General features: G+C 41.4%; 1 protein-coding gene across 2 annotated transcripts; it reads left to right on the forward strand.

Moving 5' to 3' along the window:
• The first annotated feature begins 1,155 nt into the window (after positions 1 to 1,155).
• Positions 1,156 to 17,414, forward strand: LOC133129411 (kunitz-type protease inhibitor 1-like). 2 transcript variants are annotated; one of them, XM_061243480.1, is made up of 11 exons: positions 1,156 to 1,349; positions 1,746 to 2,187; positions 2,657 to 2,814; positions 3,513 to 3,654; positions 11,388 to 11,558; positions 12,118 to 12,150; positions 12,778 to 12,909; positions 14,846 to 14,896; positions 15,028 to 15,249; positions 15,607 to 15,663; positions 16,131 to 17,414. In XM_061243480.1, exons 2-11 carry the CDS (start codon positions 1,794 to 1,796, stop codon positions 16,310 to 16,312), a joined length of 1,542 nt encoding a protein of 513 aa, XP_061099464.1. In that variant the 5' UTR covers positions 1,156 to 1,349; positions 1,746 to 1,793; the 3' UTR covers positions 16,313 to 17,414. The 2 variants fall into 2 exon arrangements, with proteins under 2 accessions (XP_061099464.1, XP_061099465.1); XM_061243481.1 differs by having other exon boundaries at positions 1,160 to 1,349; positions 15,079 to 15,249.
• The last annotated feature ends 888 nt before the right edge of the window (positions 17,415 to 18,302 follow it).

Consider the following 18,302-nt stretch of genomic DNA (forward strand, 5'->3'; position numbering starts at 1 on the left):
GAAAATGTGGCATTCGGTAGCAAAATATAGAAATCACAGCAATGGCTCACATACTGCTCAGGAGTGTTCACCGCTTTTAGAAGACAGACCTAATGCACTGATTTGTCATTTGTTATGTGCAGTTCTGTTTTCTCTAGTTCTTGCTTTGCTGAGACTTGGCAACCTTTTCATATTGACATACCTTTTGCCGTCTTCCATGGCACACTTTTTTCAAGAGTGCCCTGTACTGTATAATTTGTTTGTATCTCAAATATTCATTTTAGGTCATGCATTTTTAATCTTAAAAATGTTACTTCATTACAGATACACCTCTTACTCGAACTTAAACTCAGGATTGTTCATTGAGTAAACTATATCAATTCAATGAGTATAAAAAGTATGAATTATGAAACTTTGTTTTCAGAATTATAAGTCCAAGTAAACTGAATCACAAAAGTACGTAGAGTGCTTACACATTTACACATATAATGTTGTCCACAAATATTTGCACAGGAATCGACAGTAAATTATTAGGCCTGTAAGAGGAGGATGCTATTAACTTATTATACCTATTACTCCCTCGGTTGGAACGCAGAGATTTACTGCCCCCCAGCGTCTACACTCCGTACTTTGCGATCAACAGGTGCAGTGTTTCTCATTTTCTCACAACACAATAAACCCCTCATAACGTAATCTAAAATAGCAATAATTTCCGTCTGAAATGTATGTCAGCTACAACAGAAATGTCACGATGAAAGTCAATTTTAAAACAAAACAGTCTATTGTTTCGCTGTCTCGTCTGGGTGTCTGTCAAGTGTCACAAATTACCCAGCCGCAGACACCGCTAAAGCCAATGTTTTCCCCGGCTAATGCAGGGTTATTGGGCATTTGTCCACAGCCTCTTGTCTTGCTCCTTGTAGACAGACCACTAAAAGACAGTGGTCAGTGGGTTTTAGCAAGTGGACAGTGACTGTTAAGATTAAAGCAAGATACTTGGCCCTTCGTGTACTTATAAAACAATTCTTCTGATTTTGACCTCCTGGTGTAATCTCAGCAGACTTTGTTCCTTCAAAATAAAAATAAAGAAGGCTGAAAACGTAAACTCAAACTCCGCCCTGTAACCTGACAAACCCAGGTCGCGAAAATGCTCCCACACCCTTCCCTGCGACCTGCGTCACTCTGTCTGGAAGGAGCGGCGTAAAATTTCACTTCCTGAAACTTATAGGTAAAGAGGCAAACCAACGAAACAAAAGCTAGCACCTCGTACTCAGAACTAAATAAAATATCCAAACGTAAGGTTTAGTATCTTTTATGTAAATTCACGCGGTATCCAGCGCACGGAAAATAAGGGTCGCGTTTAATGTATCAAGGTGCGTATGTGTTCTTTTTTTTTTTTTTTTTTTTAGCAAAGCAGAAACACTTTTTTCTCAACAGCCGTGTTTTCTGTTAATACATGTTATCTAAATATACAGCATAAGGCTAAATGTTCACAGAAAACGTTGGGAATCATAAACTAAGATTCTAAAAATGTATTGCTCGCGATAATCATTGTTAAAGGCTACATAATTTTACAACAGATCAAATGTCTGAAATTACTTTCTGTGAAAAGAAGTGACCCTATTACAAACGAATGCTGTGGCAAGGGACGGAGAATATGTTAATTACTCAAGTCTAGATCAGTAGATGATCATTCCAAACTTTCGATATTTCTGTTTTGTGACTACATATACACGAAATTGCTTATTGAAAGTTGTTTTCTTTTTCAGCTTATCCGTCGGATCAAAGAAGGCGACGGTTTTATTTACTGCCTTAGGATGCCTCCGTTTTTAATCGGACTGTTTCTGAGTGCCTCACTACTGCTCCAAATTGGCTGTCCGGTGCGCGCCCAAGAGTGCTCAGTGAAGTACCAGGGTCGAGAAGACTTTGTGCTGGAAGCAAATGAGTCGGTGAAAAATGGGGGCGAATTTTTCAGTTCCCCCAACGTACAGAGCGTACGCGAATGCCTAAACTCCTGTTGCAAAAACCCAAATTGCGATCTAGCTTTGATCGAGAAGGGACCAGAGGCGGATACAATCAAAGCTTGCTTCTTGTTCATCTGTGTCTACAAGCAAAAGTATGCTTGCAGGTTTGTGAAGAAGAAGGGCTTCAGCAGCTATATATTGAGCTCTGTCTTCGCAAAGTACCTTGGTGCCCTGGAAGAGATTCCTGGTAAGCTTTCAATCTTCCGTGAAACCACAATACAGTAAATAATTGGCATTCAATATTTAGCCACTGATGAAATTAGGATTTTGCACAGAAATTCCAAATTAATCACACTTACACCAACAGTCAGCAAACTTTTTTTGTTCTGACTGTCGTGCATATGTGGCATAGCATAACGTGATTGTAAAACCTGAACTAATGATACAGGCAGATGCGGGAAGGTTGCATTGGCATTTTAATTGCAATGCAATTGAATTTTTGTGTAATAGGCCATTTGAATCCTTCTGCATGTAAAATCCCTTGCTAAATGTCAGATGTTCATGTAAATCATGATCTTGTTTAGTAACATTTATTTGCCTTTATTTGTCTACTTCAGTACATTTTAGACAAGATCAGCTGTCGCTTACTAGACGAATACATCACTTCTAATAGGCCTACAACATCCTGAAAACAGACTATTTTTGTCTATCTGCAGGTGATGAGGATAAACACCCAATCGCCAATGGGGGGCCAGCTCGAGTGATGCAACCAGGTCAGGTTCTGATGCTGAACGGGCTTGAGAGTCGCGATGACAAGGCAATCATCAGCTACAAGTGGAGCCTGCTCAAGGGGGACTCATCAGCCGTCATTAAGGTGAGGCTGGGCGATTCTGTCCCGGGTAACTGATCTCAGATCAGTCTACACTAATGACAGAAATGGGCCATTTCCACCAACCAGGACTACCACCGTCATCTGAAGAGCTTTGCCCCTTTACATGTTTATGGATTCACAGTTTGGTCTTGTAATAAGAGTAGTTAAGCATTTACGTCTATGTGTTTGTGTGTGTGTGTGTGTGTGTGTGTGTGTTTGTGTTTGTTTTATTTGGGTAAGGCGCAAGACGTAAGAAAGAGCATGTGTTGTTTGTGAACAAAGCATGTGTCATTTCAAAACAGAGCTTGGCCCAGATAAGATAGGATGTGTAATTTTAAATCAAGATAGAAGACTTGCCCAGTGTGATTGCAATACACTTTATTTCGGAAGGTGTTTGTTGTTCCTGTCACATCCTGATGAATTAAATTAGGATACGGTTATGAAGGATTGCAGTATATCCAGTTATTGGAGCCAAACCAAAACTATACTGAGTAGATACATTTGTTCATATGACTTCTGGTTTGACAGTGGATACATCACAATCTATCTTATCTCCTATTAACTATGTAGCCTCTTACACATTCACAATCTCTGCCCCAGCCTTCTGCTTACTCTTTTCTTAGATTGCTTGTGTTTGTGTTTGGTCATAGAAATGTGGCCAAAGAAAGATCTCTGTTTAACTGTAATCCAATGTCGTCTAGAAAACCGCAATGGATGACCAAGTGATGGTGACCAACCTCAAGTCTGGAGTATACGTGTTCCAGCTGATCGTCACAGACTCGATCGGCCAGTCAGACACGACACAGGTCAAAGTGCATGTGCTGGACGCAGAGGAGTCTGACAGTGAGTACCCACTCAGCAAAAATAACTCCTGCCAGTGTTGTTTCTTCCCTGCCTGTATAGAGCATTATTTACTTTTCATTTCTAGCACCTCCCCGTTAAAAATGGTGTACAGGTTACTTGCTTCCTTGTATAGTGCGTACCCTGGGAAAATATGGGTGGCTACTTTGGCTGGGATACCATGAGAGATGGAGTTGGGAGTGTTGACCAATATATATATATTTCCACTTTGTAATTAATTGTAATGTAAAAAATATTTGAATTGCCCAAAGGGCATAGTGTTTTATATTTCACAAGATTAAATATTGCATAATTGATTAAGGTGTCAGAAGCTGGATCATCTCTGCGTTATATTCTGTTGCTCTTTAAATTGGTATCTGGGAGCCATTGCTCAGCACAAGTTTGTTTTCAGAATTTCAAAATTCAGCATTTTTATGGCTGTAACCATATGAAACAATCTTGTCAATTTTATACGAGGCCACCAATGGAGCTTTCAGAACTGGAGAAAAGTCCATTACAACAGTCAATGTGGCATGTGTCAATATTCACGAACTTCAGTCACAAATTAATCCAACTGTCAAATAAACCTACTAGCTAAATTTCTTTGCTGCACAGATAAATGCCCAAGTTTGAATGATAGTTTTTCTTTCTGTATTTTTCAACCAAATAATATCTTTGTCTTTCCTTATTTTCATTAAAAAAAGTTAGTAGACATCCACCTTGTGATGCTATATACTGTAGTCAGCTAATCGGGGCATTTAGGGCAACAACATCTTCTGGTGCAATAGAAATGTACAATTGTGTGTCGTCTGCAAAGCTGTGATGTACCAAGATGTTACCAAGAGGGAGCATATACAATGAGAAATGAAGCGGACCAAGAATTGAACCTTGTGGATTTCCACAGATAATATTATTTATTTCTGAAAAATAGTCTTTGAGTATGAATTATAAAGTATAAAGGCAGTTAAGAGCTGTGCCAGAAATAGCAACCTTGTTCTCAAGTCTGTGAATGAGTATCTCATGCTCAGTGGTGTCGAATGCTGCATTTTAATCTAGGACACAGGTGTCAAACTCCAGTCCTGGGGGGGCTGCAGTGTCTGCTGGCTGTAGGGTGTTCTCAGCACCGGAAGTTCATTTCAGTTATTGATTGGCTAAAACTCTACAACGTTTTCTCAACTCTTTAATTGGCAACTGATTGAAAGGAAACCACAGGGTGAATGAGAGGCATACATTGTAAAGCGCTTTGGATAAAAGCATTATATAAATACAGTCCATTTGCCATTTATGATGTTCTCTGGATATGGCGGGGGTACGAAGTTCGGAAATACCTGGTAATTATGATAGGAGCTCTGAGAATTCTGATAAAAAAAGAGATGTTCTGCTTGGGAGGCCAGTAAAATCTTACACAGAGTACGGCTTGATGGTTTGTTAGTAAGAACACCACATACTCAAAAGCTTAAATCCAAAATAAAACTAAATAATCTGCAAAAATAGTGCCTATCCTCAAAAACAGCTATATAAACACAACAAAACCAATGGTCGCCATTTTATTCAATTTGGAAGGTTGTTACATCTGTGGTGTTACGGGTCAAAAATTACCCAGCAGAGATTTGTTGGCATGCAGAATTCTCACAATAAACTTGAACGCACAAAGGCACACAAACACACTCATACTAAAAAGAACTTTCTCTTTCTCTATCTCTCGATCTTTCGATCTATCTATTTTTTTCCTCGCCGACAAGCACATTATAATTATTTAGCTGATGCTTTTTATCCAAAGTGACTTACAGACTTGATTAGACTAAGCAAGGGCCAATCCCCCCTGCAGCAATATGGGGGAGTGTGGCATGAATAATATTCCACAGATTTCTTGCTACACTGGGATCATCCATTAAGGCTTGTTTGAGTTCTTGTCAATTTCATTCTGTGCCAGCATCTGTATATTCCAACATGTGCAACAGATTCACTGTCTATGAGGTTATTGATCATATCTTTGATCATGACCGTGATATGGAGGAGAGAGAGCACACACGCAGTCGTATACACTCAAGGTGAAATAGACACACCCTCTTCAATGGTAAAGAGATCCTCTAATCCTGTATCCGGTACTGTGTACTTATGAAGATAATTGTTCAGGGTTCTCACAGATCTTTTCCCGGTAAAATTTGACCTGTGTTTTATCTTGGCACAAAACGCTGGGGGCTGGCGAGGGAGTTTATTATTTTGAGCCTTCAATCAAATCTTGTGCAACCTTGGCAAAGAGATGTTGTCCAATATTTATGTAAGCCTTAATTGAGCTTTGAGTATGGATTGTTATTAAGTTAAATAACAGGAGAGTTAATTTAGGATTAGCAGGGTTCATTTGATGTTATAGATGATAACAGTTTTAGATGAATGGTGCTTTCTGATAACTGCAGGTGCTTTCAGCTCAATGTCAGAAACTCTTGCTTCAGGAAAGCAATGAACACGGATATGTTTGTAGTCCATCGCCTTACCCAGGTTCTGCACAATAGTCAACAATAATAACATCGTCACAGGCTGGAGTTGAAGCCAGTGGAATTGTTGCAAATCTATTAGAGAGGCTGAAGCATTGAGCATTGGCTTAGCCCTGTTTTTGACAAGGGTAAATGTGTATTCTGTGTTTTCTAACTTCGACCCTCAGCTCAAACACGAGTATGCAGTTTGGACACCGCAAATGGTGACATAGTCCCAGGTATTGTCCCAGAACTGCCAGTAACAACTCACTGTCATGTTCCACTTTATTTGGCGGTGGTCAATTTTAGGTCTATTAGTTTTGTTTTGGGTGAAGGATTTTGGTTTCCTGCTAGATAGGTCAACTTGTGCATATTCATGTTTTCAACATGAACTAGTTTCACTGGTTGGGACCGGTTGGGTGTGTGCTTCACACGCTTTCACAGGGAAATCTTTGGCTAAAGCCTTTTTTAGCCAAAGATTTCCTTGTGAAAATGTGTTGTGTTTTTGCTGCGTTCTTAACAACATTTTCTGTTTTACAACAGTAAAGCAAAGCATCTGTCTGTTGTCAAGCAGTTCTTGAGGTATCGCTGTAAAGCCCCCCCACACATCATACTGCGCTGTGATTCCAGTACTCAAAGCCCTTACAGCATTTATAATGAAGCAGGTGCATGCATTTTGTCCTCCTATTGCTACTGCTTTGTCCTACGCCATTCCAGCTAAGCAACAGAACTGCTGCCAGCTCCCCTTGTCTCATGGTTAAAACAAACAGGATTGTCCTTTCAAAGTGTAAACGATGAACCAGCTTATTCTGTTCACCAAATCCAAAATATTAAATATTTGCTGGATTCCATGTCCAGGAGTTTGTTTCTTGAAAGTGGAAACTGACAGAAAAGAATACATTGGGCTTGTCTACCCTGTGGCTGGAAATCTGTCCGAGGTTCATATACCGAGATGAGCAATCGTGCGACGCGACCGTGGTGAAGTGACTGTCGTGAAAGAACACGAAGATCCGGCTGAACACACCCTCCTGTGCCCCCAGGCCTGTTTTCCTGTTTGGAAACTGCAGGTAGAGGGACCTGCTCAGGCACGTCTGCTCATTTCGGTGAAGTGGACAGCCATCCTCCTTCTGAGATCACACCGAATAGTGAATGTGAAACCAGGACACAGCGGGTATAAAAGGTTCCTATGGCTATCTCTGGCATTTTCTTATAGTGGTTATTATTGATAAATGGCCTAATATAAATATTTGTTTCACATTTTTGGCATTAGAAATCAATCTAATTTCACTATGCCAGGTGAACGTGGTGTTTTTGGATATACTGAACTGTGTATGTTGGGCGACCTTGTACGACTGTTTTGGAAATGCTCATTGAATCCAACCAGAAACATCCCATGGTTTAGGCCTGAGCACAATTTAAAATGTACATTGTTCCGAAAGCTTTGATTCTGTAATGTACAGTGTACATTTTAACAAAATGGCAATACACTGCAACGTGGGTGTAGCTTATTCTATTATTCAGCCTGGGCCAGGTGTTGTGTTTCTTGCATTTGGCAGTTGGTTCTTTCTCACTAGCAGTGCCAAATACTTATACATGTTGTACAGTTAAAATTTCCAGTTGGAATTTTTTGATCATGCCGCTATTGACTTAATTATCTTATGATGTCACGTGTGCATTCTAATGCTAACCTGGGGGGTCCAGGAAGGAATGATTAACAAGAACTGTTTGTGCATCTGTATTGGTCCCGGAATCTGGGGCAGGGCATGACCATCTTCACTTGCCCCCTAGAGTCTCTGTTGAAACAGGAAGTGACTGTTCCTTTTCTCGGGAGTTAAGCGCGCTGTCCCATCAGATTTAGGGAACCAGTCAAGCCAGTTCCTTTGGCTGACTCATCGCAACCTCATTGCTCAATACACCAACTTGAATAACAAAACAAAAAAACTCTTCTTTATCTATTGTTTTTCTGTTGTTCAGTTGATTGTTTTGTTGCATACAGTCCTGTGTAAAAGTCTTAGGCACCCTAGATTTTTTGTAAATACGAAAGAGAAAATGTGAGATTTCCAAAGATTCATTTTCCACAAAATTAAATGTAACAGTGAAATCTTTGCATTTGCGTAAATAAAGTTACATATTTAGTAATAGACCACTTTTCATATAGAAACTTAATCGAGGCTGTCTGGCGTTACCTGGATAGCTGGAAGCAAGCGATTCAACTTCAGTGAGTTTCAAGTGGTATAAATGACTATTGCTGTAAAATGTAGTTTTGTAAAGGGGTCATCTGCTAAGCAAACGCATGCTGTAACTGAAACCGGATAGTCTACATATAGAACAAGAGATCAGAATAAGAGATTTGACTCGAATGATTTGAATGTTCTGCATACCAAATTTACTACATCTAATTCATAGTGTCACATGGCTTTCGTTAGTGAATGGGTACAAAGTAAAAAGTCATTGAAACAGAAGTATTTAATCACTGCTATCTCCGGCCACTACCAACAATTAATAATTGCTTCACTTTGGGGAGAAATGTGTTTCACAATTCATGATCATGTATTTCCATATGTTGGCATACAAGCTTTGAGGGAATGTACGTCTTCTGTGCACAGTTTTCTCATGTTGAAACAAGGCTATGTTGTAGAAGGAGGGGCTGCCTCATTGTCTTGCATGACATATCCCACAATCCATTGGGCTGACAGCCCACACGTCCCAGACGCAGTCAACCACCAGGTGAAAGGGTCCTCAAAACCCAAAAACAAGTCTAGTTGACATAGCTGTCACTGGTCAGCATGGAGACCTTGAAAGCAGCTCTTTCTCCTCTTGTTCCACCTAATGACCTTATGCAGGTGTATTATGCAGGAAACATTTGTTTGCGCATGTTCCACTAGGTCCAGAGGAACCTTAGTCTAGAGTACGACAGTAGAGGGAAATGCTTCCGGAACCTTCTGAACTTAAGCCCAACTCCATAACAAGGCTACTCTCCCACACCTTCAGTTCATTTTTGAGATATTATGTTTTCTTTTAGAAGAAGGAATGGAGGTGATCTGGTGATGAAAGTATGCACTTATGCTAGTCGCAATGAACTGCGAACAAAATGTGAACTGTGTGAAAATCAATAGGTTAACTTTAGTTACTGCTGTCGAAATGTATTTGTCATTTTCATTTAGGATGTTCACGCACAAGTTATCCCATCTGGAGTTGACATCACTGTTGTTTCCCTGAAATGGATTAGTCCTGCGAGATTTTAAGTTTTCTTTTAGATTGTGAAATTATCTCAGAACATGTGCAAAGTTTCACAACTGTATTTTATAAGCTTATGAAAAGGTTCTATAGAACAGCATGTGATCTAATCTTTCATATTTTATTCAAATGATGAAACCATTTGGAATCATGTCAGTTCTTCACCCCTTTGCGAAAACCGTGTTTTGCCATGCCGCATGCACCACATGACTGCTTGACTCTGACATTCAGTGCTCCTGCAACCACAGGATGAGAGGAAACCTTCAAAGTTCATCCAAAGTGCTGTACAATTGATGCTTCTCATTCACCCATTCATACACACACAAACACACCAACAGCGATTGGCCATGCAAGGCACCAACCAGCTCATGGGGAGCTTTTTGGGTGTTCGGTGTCTTGCTCAGGGACACTTTGACACACCCAGGGCGGGAACTGGATCGAACCGGCAACCCTCCGACTGCTCTTACCGCTTGAGCCAATGTCACCCCTATTACAACGTGATGCAGGGAAAGTGTTAAAAATGCGGGTTTCCTCAGCTCTACTGCTGTCCCCTAGTTCACCAGTCAAAGAAATGACAAATATGGATGCTTTATACTGGACAAAAGACCTTATGCTGTTGAAAATATAGTAATTGCCACTTGGAAATGATGTAGAGTTTCATGAGTCAAAACAACAAAAAGTTGTTGAAAAATATGTTTGTTTTATGATTTTCCACAATGCACAATTTATCCATTTGGATAGATTTGAGGCACAAAGGGGCACCAGGGTTCACTGCTTACATTCTGCTTCATAGATCTTTAGTAGTTCTATCTATCATCCTCAGATTTTGCACACTTGTGGTCAAGGAGTTTATAATTCAGCATATGTATAGGTTTATCTCTTACCCATTTGTGATTTGGGTTGTTTTAAATGCTAATAGAAATTGTCACAAGGTTTAGTTGGAGCGAGGGCCTGTGGGTATTCACAGCTTAGGCACACACTTGGCTCGATTAGGTATTCTGCAAGTTTTCCTTATCAGCTGTTCCATCCGGTTTGGTTGCTCCACCCCTTCTCCTCCTGGCCCAACGGCATTTGCATTGATTGGCTGAGACCGTCGTCATGCCATTCCCCTCGCTTGGATGTGTTCTTTTTTATTATGCTTCAGCCTGTGTGTTGTCACATGCGACGCTGGTATGCTGCATGCGTTAGAGGCTTGTCTTGCTGGGCTACAAGACACCAAATCTTCTAGTAAATAATTGAAGACATTGCCAATCTTCCAGTAAATAATTGAAGACATTGCAAAATGCAGGAGAAATAATCTCTAGGTTATAACATGAATGATTGATCCTCTGCATTAGACAGAATTTTGCAAATAAGTATGGATTCTAAAGCAGTAATGGGGTCTGCTAAATTTCTGTTTTTTGTGTTTGTCCCACCAAATTTCCCTGTTTTAATTCATCCATGTAACGATTAACTGTGCGCTTTGAAACTGGTGCATTTTCCAAAAATGCCCTGCTGCAACTTATTCCAGTACTTGTGAGATTTTCAGATGTAATGGGTCTTTTTTATCATCCTTCTAATCTCTGTGAAACCCAGGGCAGATTGTAATTGTTTTGGATTCAAATATTCTTCTGTGTTTGATTGATCTTGCCTGGTGCTATTGAGCCAACAAAGAGGCTTGCGCTTTCTGAGAGTATTTAATTCGATAGGCCAGACAAGCTCAATCAGGCATAGAAAAATATTTGAATCCAAAACAATTGCGTATTTGACACAGGTCTGACCCAGGTAAATGGTTGGCTTTTATATATTTGATGGTTCTCATTCACCCATTCATACACACTGTCACACACCAACCAACTCATCAGGAGCATTTGGGGGTTAGGTGTCTTGCTCAAGGACACTTTGACACACCCAGGGGGTTAGGTGACGACTGCTCTTACTGCCTAAGCCAATGTCGCCCCCAGGGAATGGTAGTCAGGTGAACAGTCATGTTTAAAATACCTGTATGACTCACAGGGTTCTGAAATGTACCCATGCGTCTCTTAGGTTACTGTCGGGCCCCTCTGAAGATTGGGCCCTGCCGTGCAGCCTTCCCTCGCTGGTACTATGACCTCCAAGCCCAGGACTGCAAGCAGTTCCTTTTCGGTGGCTGCAGGGGTAATCAGAACAACTACCTCTACGAAAAGGAGTGTTCCACCGCATGTGATGGAATAGCAGGTACTGTCTGTGTGTGCGTGTGTGTGCCTGCGTGCGTGCGCGTCTGTCTGTGTGTGTGTCCGTGTGTGTGTCCGTGTGTGTCCGTGTGTGTGTGTCAGTGTGTGTGTGTCAGTGTGTGTGTGCCAGTGTGTGTGTGCCTGTGTGTGTGTGTGTCAGTGTGTGTGTGCCTGTGTATGTGTGTTTGCATGTGTGTGTGTGTGTGTGTGTGTGCGTGCGTGCATGTGTGTGCGTGCATGCGTGCATGTGTGTGCGGGTGTGCATGCATGTGTGTGTGTGCGTGCACACGTGGGTGTACACTGGTCCCTGCATGTGTGCAATTATCTGTGTTAGCAGCGAGCAAGGTGTGAATTCAAAATGTCAAAACTGTAACCAACATTGTTCTGTATTGTTTATTAGATGTTAATTAAATGTGATGAATTTCCCTGAATTGTATGAATGGCTTCGCTGTTAGGGAAAGAGCCTCAGAAGAAGTTTTTAGTTGGAATTAACAGCAAAAACTAAAAACAAGTAAATCTTAACAAGTATTTCAGTCAACATGTCTCTCTTTTTCTCTCCATAGCTTCAGCAAGCAGAAGTGCTCCTCTTCCGAAAGGTAACTGATTTTGAATGAAAGTGAATGCAATGCTGCATATTATTGCATATTTGTTACACTGAATGGTTGCAGATCTTTAAACAAAAAGGAATGTTAGGCAAAGGGAGCCTGAGGAAATGCAAAGCAAAAATTAAAATGAATAATTTCATTTATTTAATGAAAAAAGTTATCAAACACCCAAATCTCCCTTGTGAATAAGTCACTGCCCCCTTAAACTTAATGAGCAGTTGCCAGTCATTGTTGAGACAGGAAGCGGAATCAATCAACTTATTCTATCTTTGTGAAATGTATGATACTATAGAACAGATGGAAGATATGGGAGAATATAAGATACATAATAATTTCCTAAAATAAAATATATCATTTAAAAATGGAATGCTTTAAAATCATTAGTTTTTGCAGGTTTATGTATGTTTTAGCTGCAGTTCTATGCAATTAAAACGTATTTTTATGTGTGAAAACCGTTATATTGTCGGTTAATAATTATGATTGGATGAAATGCAGTTATGTGGAGAGGGGTCCTCAAGCCAAATGTATGGTTATGTGCAGCTCACTCTGCAGAGGACGGAAGCACAGTGTGTATTTTCTGTGGAGTTTCACAACTCTGACAGGCATGTGTTTTCTCAGGTGAGGTGTGTGGCGCCCCCTGTGAGGCCGAGCAGTTCAACTGCGGGGACAACTGCTGTGTGGACGGGGAACCTGAGTGTGATAATGTGAACCAGTGCAGCAACGGCGTGGATGAAAAGGCCTGCAGAAACTGTGAGAGCCGCACGCTTCACTGCTAACTTCACCGACAGTACTCACACACTCGCATGCTAACACCCAGTCTCATATTCAACAGTATACTCACACACTCGCATGCTAACACCCAGTCTCATATTCAACAGTATACTCACACACTCGCATGCTAACACCCAGTCTCATATTCAACAGTATACTCACACATTCGCATGCTAACACCCAGTCTCATATTCAACAGTATACTCACACACTCGCATGCTAACACCCAGTCTCATATTCAACAGTATACTCACACACTCGCATGCTAACACCCAGTCTCATATTCAACAGTATACTCACACACTCGCATGCTAACACCCAGTCTCATATTCAACAGTATACTCACACACTCGCATGCTAACACCCAGTCTCATATTCAACAGTATACTCACACATTCGCATGCTAACACCCAGTCTCATATTCAACAGTATACTCACACACTCGCATGCTAACACCCAGTCTCATATTCAACAGTATACTCACACACTCGCATGCTAACACCCAGTCTCATATTCAACAGTATACTCACACACTCGCATGCTAACACCCAGTCTCATATTCAACAGTATACTCACACACTCGCATGCTAACACCCAGTCTCATATTCAACAGTATACTCACACACTCGCATGCTAGCACCCAGTCTCATATTCAACAGTATACTCACACACTCGCATGCTAGCACCCAGTCTCATATTCAACAGTATACTCACACACTCGCATGCTAGCACCCAGTCTCATATTCAACAGTATACTCACACACTCGCATGCTAACACCCAGTCTCATATTCAACAGTATACTCACACACTCGCATGCTAACACCCAGTCTCATATTCAACAGTATACTCACACACTCGCATGCTAACACCCAGTCTCATATTCAACAGTATACTCACACACTCGCATGTGCTAACACCTATTCTCATATTCAACAGTATACTCACACACACACATGCTAACACCCAGTCTCATATTCAACAGTACTCACATGCTAACACCCATTCTCATATTCAACAGTACTCACACGCTCGCATGCTAACACCCAGTCTCATATTCAACAGTATACTCACACACTCGCATGCTAGCACCCAGTCTCATATTCAACAGTATACTCACACACTCGCATGCTAACACCCAGTCTCATATTCAACAGTATACTCACACACTCGCATGCTAACACCCAGTCTCATATTCAACAGTATACTCACACACTCGCATGCTAACACCCAGTCTCATATTCAACAGTATACTCACACACTCGCATGCTAACACCCAGTCTCATATTCAACAGTATACTCACACACTCGCATGTGCTAACACCTATTCTCATATTCAACAGTATACTCACACACACACATGCTAACACCCAGTCTCATATTCAACAGTACTCACATGCTAACACCCATTCTCATATTCAACAGTACTCACACGCTCGCATGCTAACACCCATTCTCATATTCAACAGTACTCACATGCTAACACCCATTCTCATATTCAACAGTACTCACACACTCACATGCTAACACCCATTCTCATATTCAACAGTACTCACATGCTAACACCCATTCTCATATTCTACAGTACTCACATGCTAATGCCCATTCTTGTATCCTCACGCCCTCACACACATCTTCATTTACTCAAATACTCACACCTGCATTTGCTCAAATACTCACGCATACTCTCTCTCTCTCTCTCTATCTCACACACACAGACACAGAAATGCACTTTCACCAATCCTGTCAAAGACCCACTGTATACTGCCGTTGCATTGTACAGCAATTTTAAGACGTTTATTGATGCGTATATGACCTTTAACTCAGCAATCCCAGGAAAGAAAAGCGTCTGCTTGAATGCTGCTTGTTTATTCCTTAGACAGGCCTGACTGTAACCCGACTTCTCTTTTTCATCAGTGAATTTAACCTTTGGCCGTCTGCTGGTGATCCCTGTCAGCGAAGTGAAGGGTGAGCTCTCTCTCTCCTCCCTTGCCCGTTCTCACCCTCCTCCTCTCCCCTCTCCATCCCCTCCCCCTGTCCCGATTGGGTAGTTGCTCTGACCCTGATTGAAGAGTCGTCATTCTTGTGCGTCTTGTTAGTGCGGCAGTGCTTCAAGTTTCCCCTGGTAAAGGCCCCCCCTGTCCCTGCAGCCCGCTGTACTGAGCCCCCTGAGACGGGCCCCTGCCGAGCCAGCATGTCCCGCTGGTACTATGACCCCCTCCAGGGGAAGTGCCTACGCTTCAACTTCGGAGGCTGCCGAGGCAACGAGAACAACTTTGCCGAAGAGGACAGCTGCATGAACACCTGCCGATCTGTGACAGGTAACCAGGAAAAGCCACAAACCTCCAGAGGTGTGATTAACACTTCCGGTGCCAATCAGCGCCATTCCATGTTTTATTGAATTCGATGGAATCAAAACGGAAGACCCGGGCCCAGTTTCACAAAGCAACATTACCAAGTCAGCTGGATAGATACACTAAGTAAAACCTGCAACCTTCAAAGTGTTGTTCCAGGTTTTACTCAGTGCAATTATCAAGCTAACTTCGTACTCCTGCATTGTGAAATTACCCCCCTGGAATGGTACACTATGCATAGGCAGTGCAATTTACAAAATTGGAATCTTCGTGCTGACTCCAGCTATATTCTCCTATGACCCACCTGTGTGTGTTTCCGTGCAGATAAGGACGTCTTCACGACTTACGTTGCTGGACGGTCAGGAGCTAGCACCGATAAAGGTAACCGTCTATCCACTGGCTTCGCCGCCTTTTTTTTTTAGTCCAACCCCAACAATGAATTATTTGATGACTTTGCTAAACAACAGTCCTATCAGTATCTCTTCTGTGTGTTTAGTATTGAAATTACAGTGAAGTCCACAGCGACACAATTTTAAAGGCCTTTATTTCCTACCCGGTTCACCCCATATGGATGTACAGTAAATATTCCCAAGTGAAAGCTGATAGTATTTCTCTTTGGATGGAATTACAGTCAAGTCCATAAGTATTTGTACAGTAACACAATTTGAAAAAGCCCTGTCATTCCTACATGGTTCACCTCATATAGTAAATATCTTCAAGTGGAAGCTGATAGTCCGCACTTTAATTGTATGTTCATGTATGTACATCCATATCGAGCGACCATGTGCTCTCCGAATACTGGTTCTGGCGTTAAGGCGGCGTGGTATCTCTGTCTCCTCCCTGCACAGGCACGGCCGTCATTGCTGTAGTTCTGGCCGTCGCCATCCTGATCTTGCTGGCCGTCTTGGGGTACTGCTTCGTCAAGCGCAAAAAGGAGCCGCCACGCCCGCCTGTGGCCGGAGCCACCCCGGTGTCCACCACCGAGGACACAGAGTGCCTGGTCTACAACAGCACCACCAAACCCATCTGAGCCCTTGTGCCTGTGCCTGTCCCCCTCCCTCCTCCACTCTGTCCCCCCCGCATCCCATCCCACCCTGACCCATCCAGACCTGGGTCAAATATGTGATCGTGTTGGGTTCCAGCGCTTTCCTACCCTTTACTGAGCTTGTCTGGTGTATTGGAACCTATGAAATACTGTAAAGTGTGAACCCCGCCGTAGCTCAGTTGCGCCAGGCAAGATCAATCAAGCGCAGAAAAGCATTTGAATCCGGAAATGCTGCCATTTTGTCCCTTCCGTAAACCTGTGATGCCCCCGTCCCAACACCCTAAACGCACACTCATACCCAGCAACCCCGGCTTGTTTTAACCTCCCTCTCCATCGATTGCAGATACCCCCACTATATTTCTTTTAGTTATTTTAGAGCCACTGCTGGGAGGCATGGCAAGGAAACTGTTACATCTGTAAATAAGTGGGACTTATTTATTTTTAGAGTTTGAGTTTTCAGGGATTTTTTTTTTTGTCCATTCTTTTCCCATTAGCTGAAATGTTGATACCTTCCACATTGTATCTGTCCAGTCAGTCTGTTGAATACAAATTCATGAATGATATAGTATATCTGTATAAACCTTCATCTCTAAAATAGGGATACTACCACTTTTTCCACTCGGGTTATCTTGGTTTTTAACAACATTTTAAATGTGGAGGGTGTTTTTGAAATGTGAGTTTAATTGTACATAATTTTGTCTATATGATGAGAAGGTAGACGGTTGTCATTGTGAATGCTTTGCCTTCCCAACACCCAGTGAAAACCACAGAAAAACCAATTCAAATTGGTAGCATTTCAAATTACTAGACACCAAAGTTGCAATACCTTCTGTATATAGTGTTTTGTGTGTGTTGTTGAGTGGTTATTAAAACTAACAGTGAAATGTTGATGTCACAGTCAATTGCTCAGTGGAACTGATGCTGAAGCAAAATGTTTTGATTGTATTTGTTTAAGCTTATTGAAGTCATATATTCATAATATGGCTCGGTTATCAGCTGTTAGAAGATTAATAACAAAGCATTTATCTTTTAAAGCTTAAGATGGTTTTTATTTTCAATAGAATAAAGATTTCCCACTTTGTGTAAATGAGCGTTTATTATTTATGAATTTAATTACCTTTTGGATTCTAATATAACTTTTGCGTTTGCTTTAAATGTTATTCAGCTGATGTATGCGTTCCTCATATATGATCTTTTTCAGTGTTTCTTTTTATTGTCGATTGACAATGGCTTTGACAATCTCGTGTCAAACCCATAGCCGTGTCTGATTTGCTTATGTACTTATAATGGAAACGTCTTCTCTATTCTCCCTTATTTTGTACGTCTGTCCTGCAGGTGGCAGTATTACTTAAACATTTCACATTTTGCCAAGCACTTGCTGGTGATGCGTGCCATAGATGCAAACCTATATGAACGCATCAAAACGGTGTTGGTAATTAGTAGTTATAGGATAAATATTTTATGCAATGTCCCAGCTTATTGTTTAATGTAAAAGTGACTTCATAGCCATGTGTACACGTGGTCTATTATCATACAACGTAATGCATGTGGGCAACGTGCTTTACAGACAGTTCCGGGATTGCTGATAGTGGCAGGATGACAGAATTGGATATGTTGTGTTCTTGTCACTCAATGTATTTAACAAAGGCAACACAACATAATTTAAGATAACAAATGAATGTCCCGAGCCACCACTACATGCTTCTGCATGAGGTAACCATGCAGAATTTAATTTATTTTGCTTCACCTGAGGAAAACGTCTGACTGATTATAAGCAAAACAATGTGGTCTACTGTATTAACATATATATTGAGCAATATCGTAGGAATTCGTTGTTTAAACGTTGAATGCACCTGTGCATGGAACTACTTCCAATCGACTTCAAAATTACTGGGTCTTAACACCGAAAGATCTGGAAAACAGCCTTTGTTTTAAGTCTCGTCATCGGACAAGGACCTAGGACTAGGGTCCCCGT

The sequence above is a fragment of the Conger conger genome, chromosome 5 (assembly GCF_963514075.1).
Source record: "Conger conger chromosome 5, fConCon1.1, whole genome shotgun sequence".
NCBI lineage: Eukaryota > Metazoa > Chordata > Actinopteri > Anguilliformes > Congridae > Conger > Conger conger.

What these genes read in the sequence shown, in the direction of transcription:
- LOC133129411 (XM_061243480.1), top strand. Translation starts at nt 1,794, where the DNA reads ATGCCTCCGTTTTTAATCGGACTGTTTCTGAGTGCCTCACTACTGCTC. An exon ending in TGCCCTGGAAGAGATTCCTG is followed by an intron (nt 2,188 to 2,656) that starts GTAAGCTTTCAA and finishes GTCTATCTGCAG; the next exon opens with GTGATGAGGATAAACACCCA. An exon ending in AAGTGCTCCTCTTCCGAAAG is followed by an intron (nt 12,151 to 12,777) that starts GTAACTGATTTT and finishes GTGTTTTCTCAG; the next exon opens with GTGAGGTGTGTGGCGCCCCC.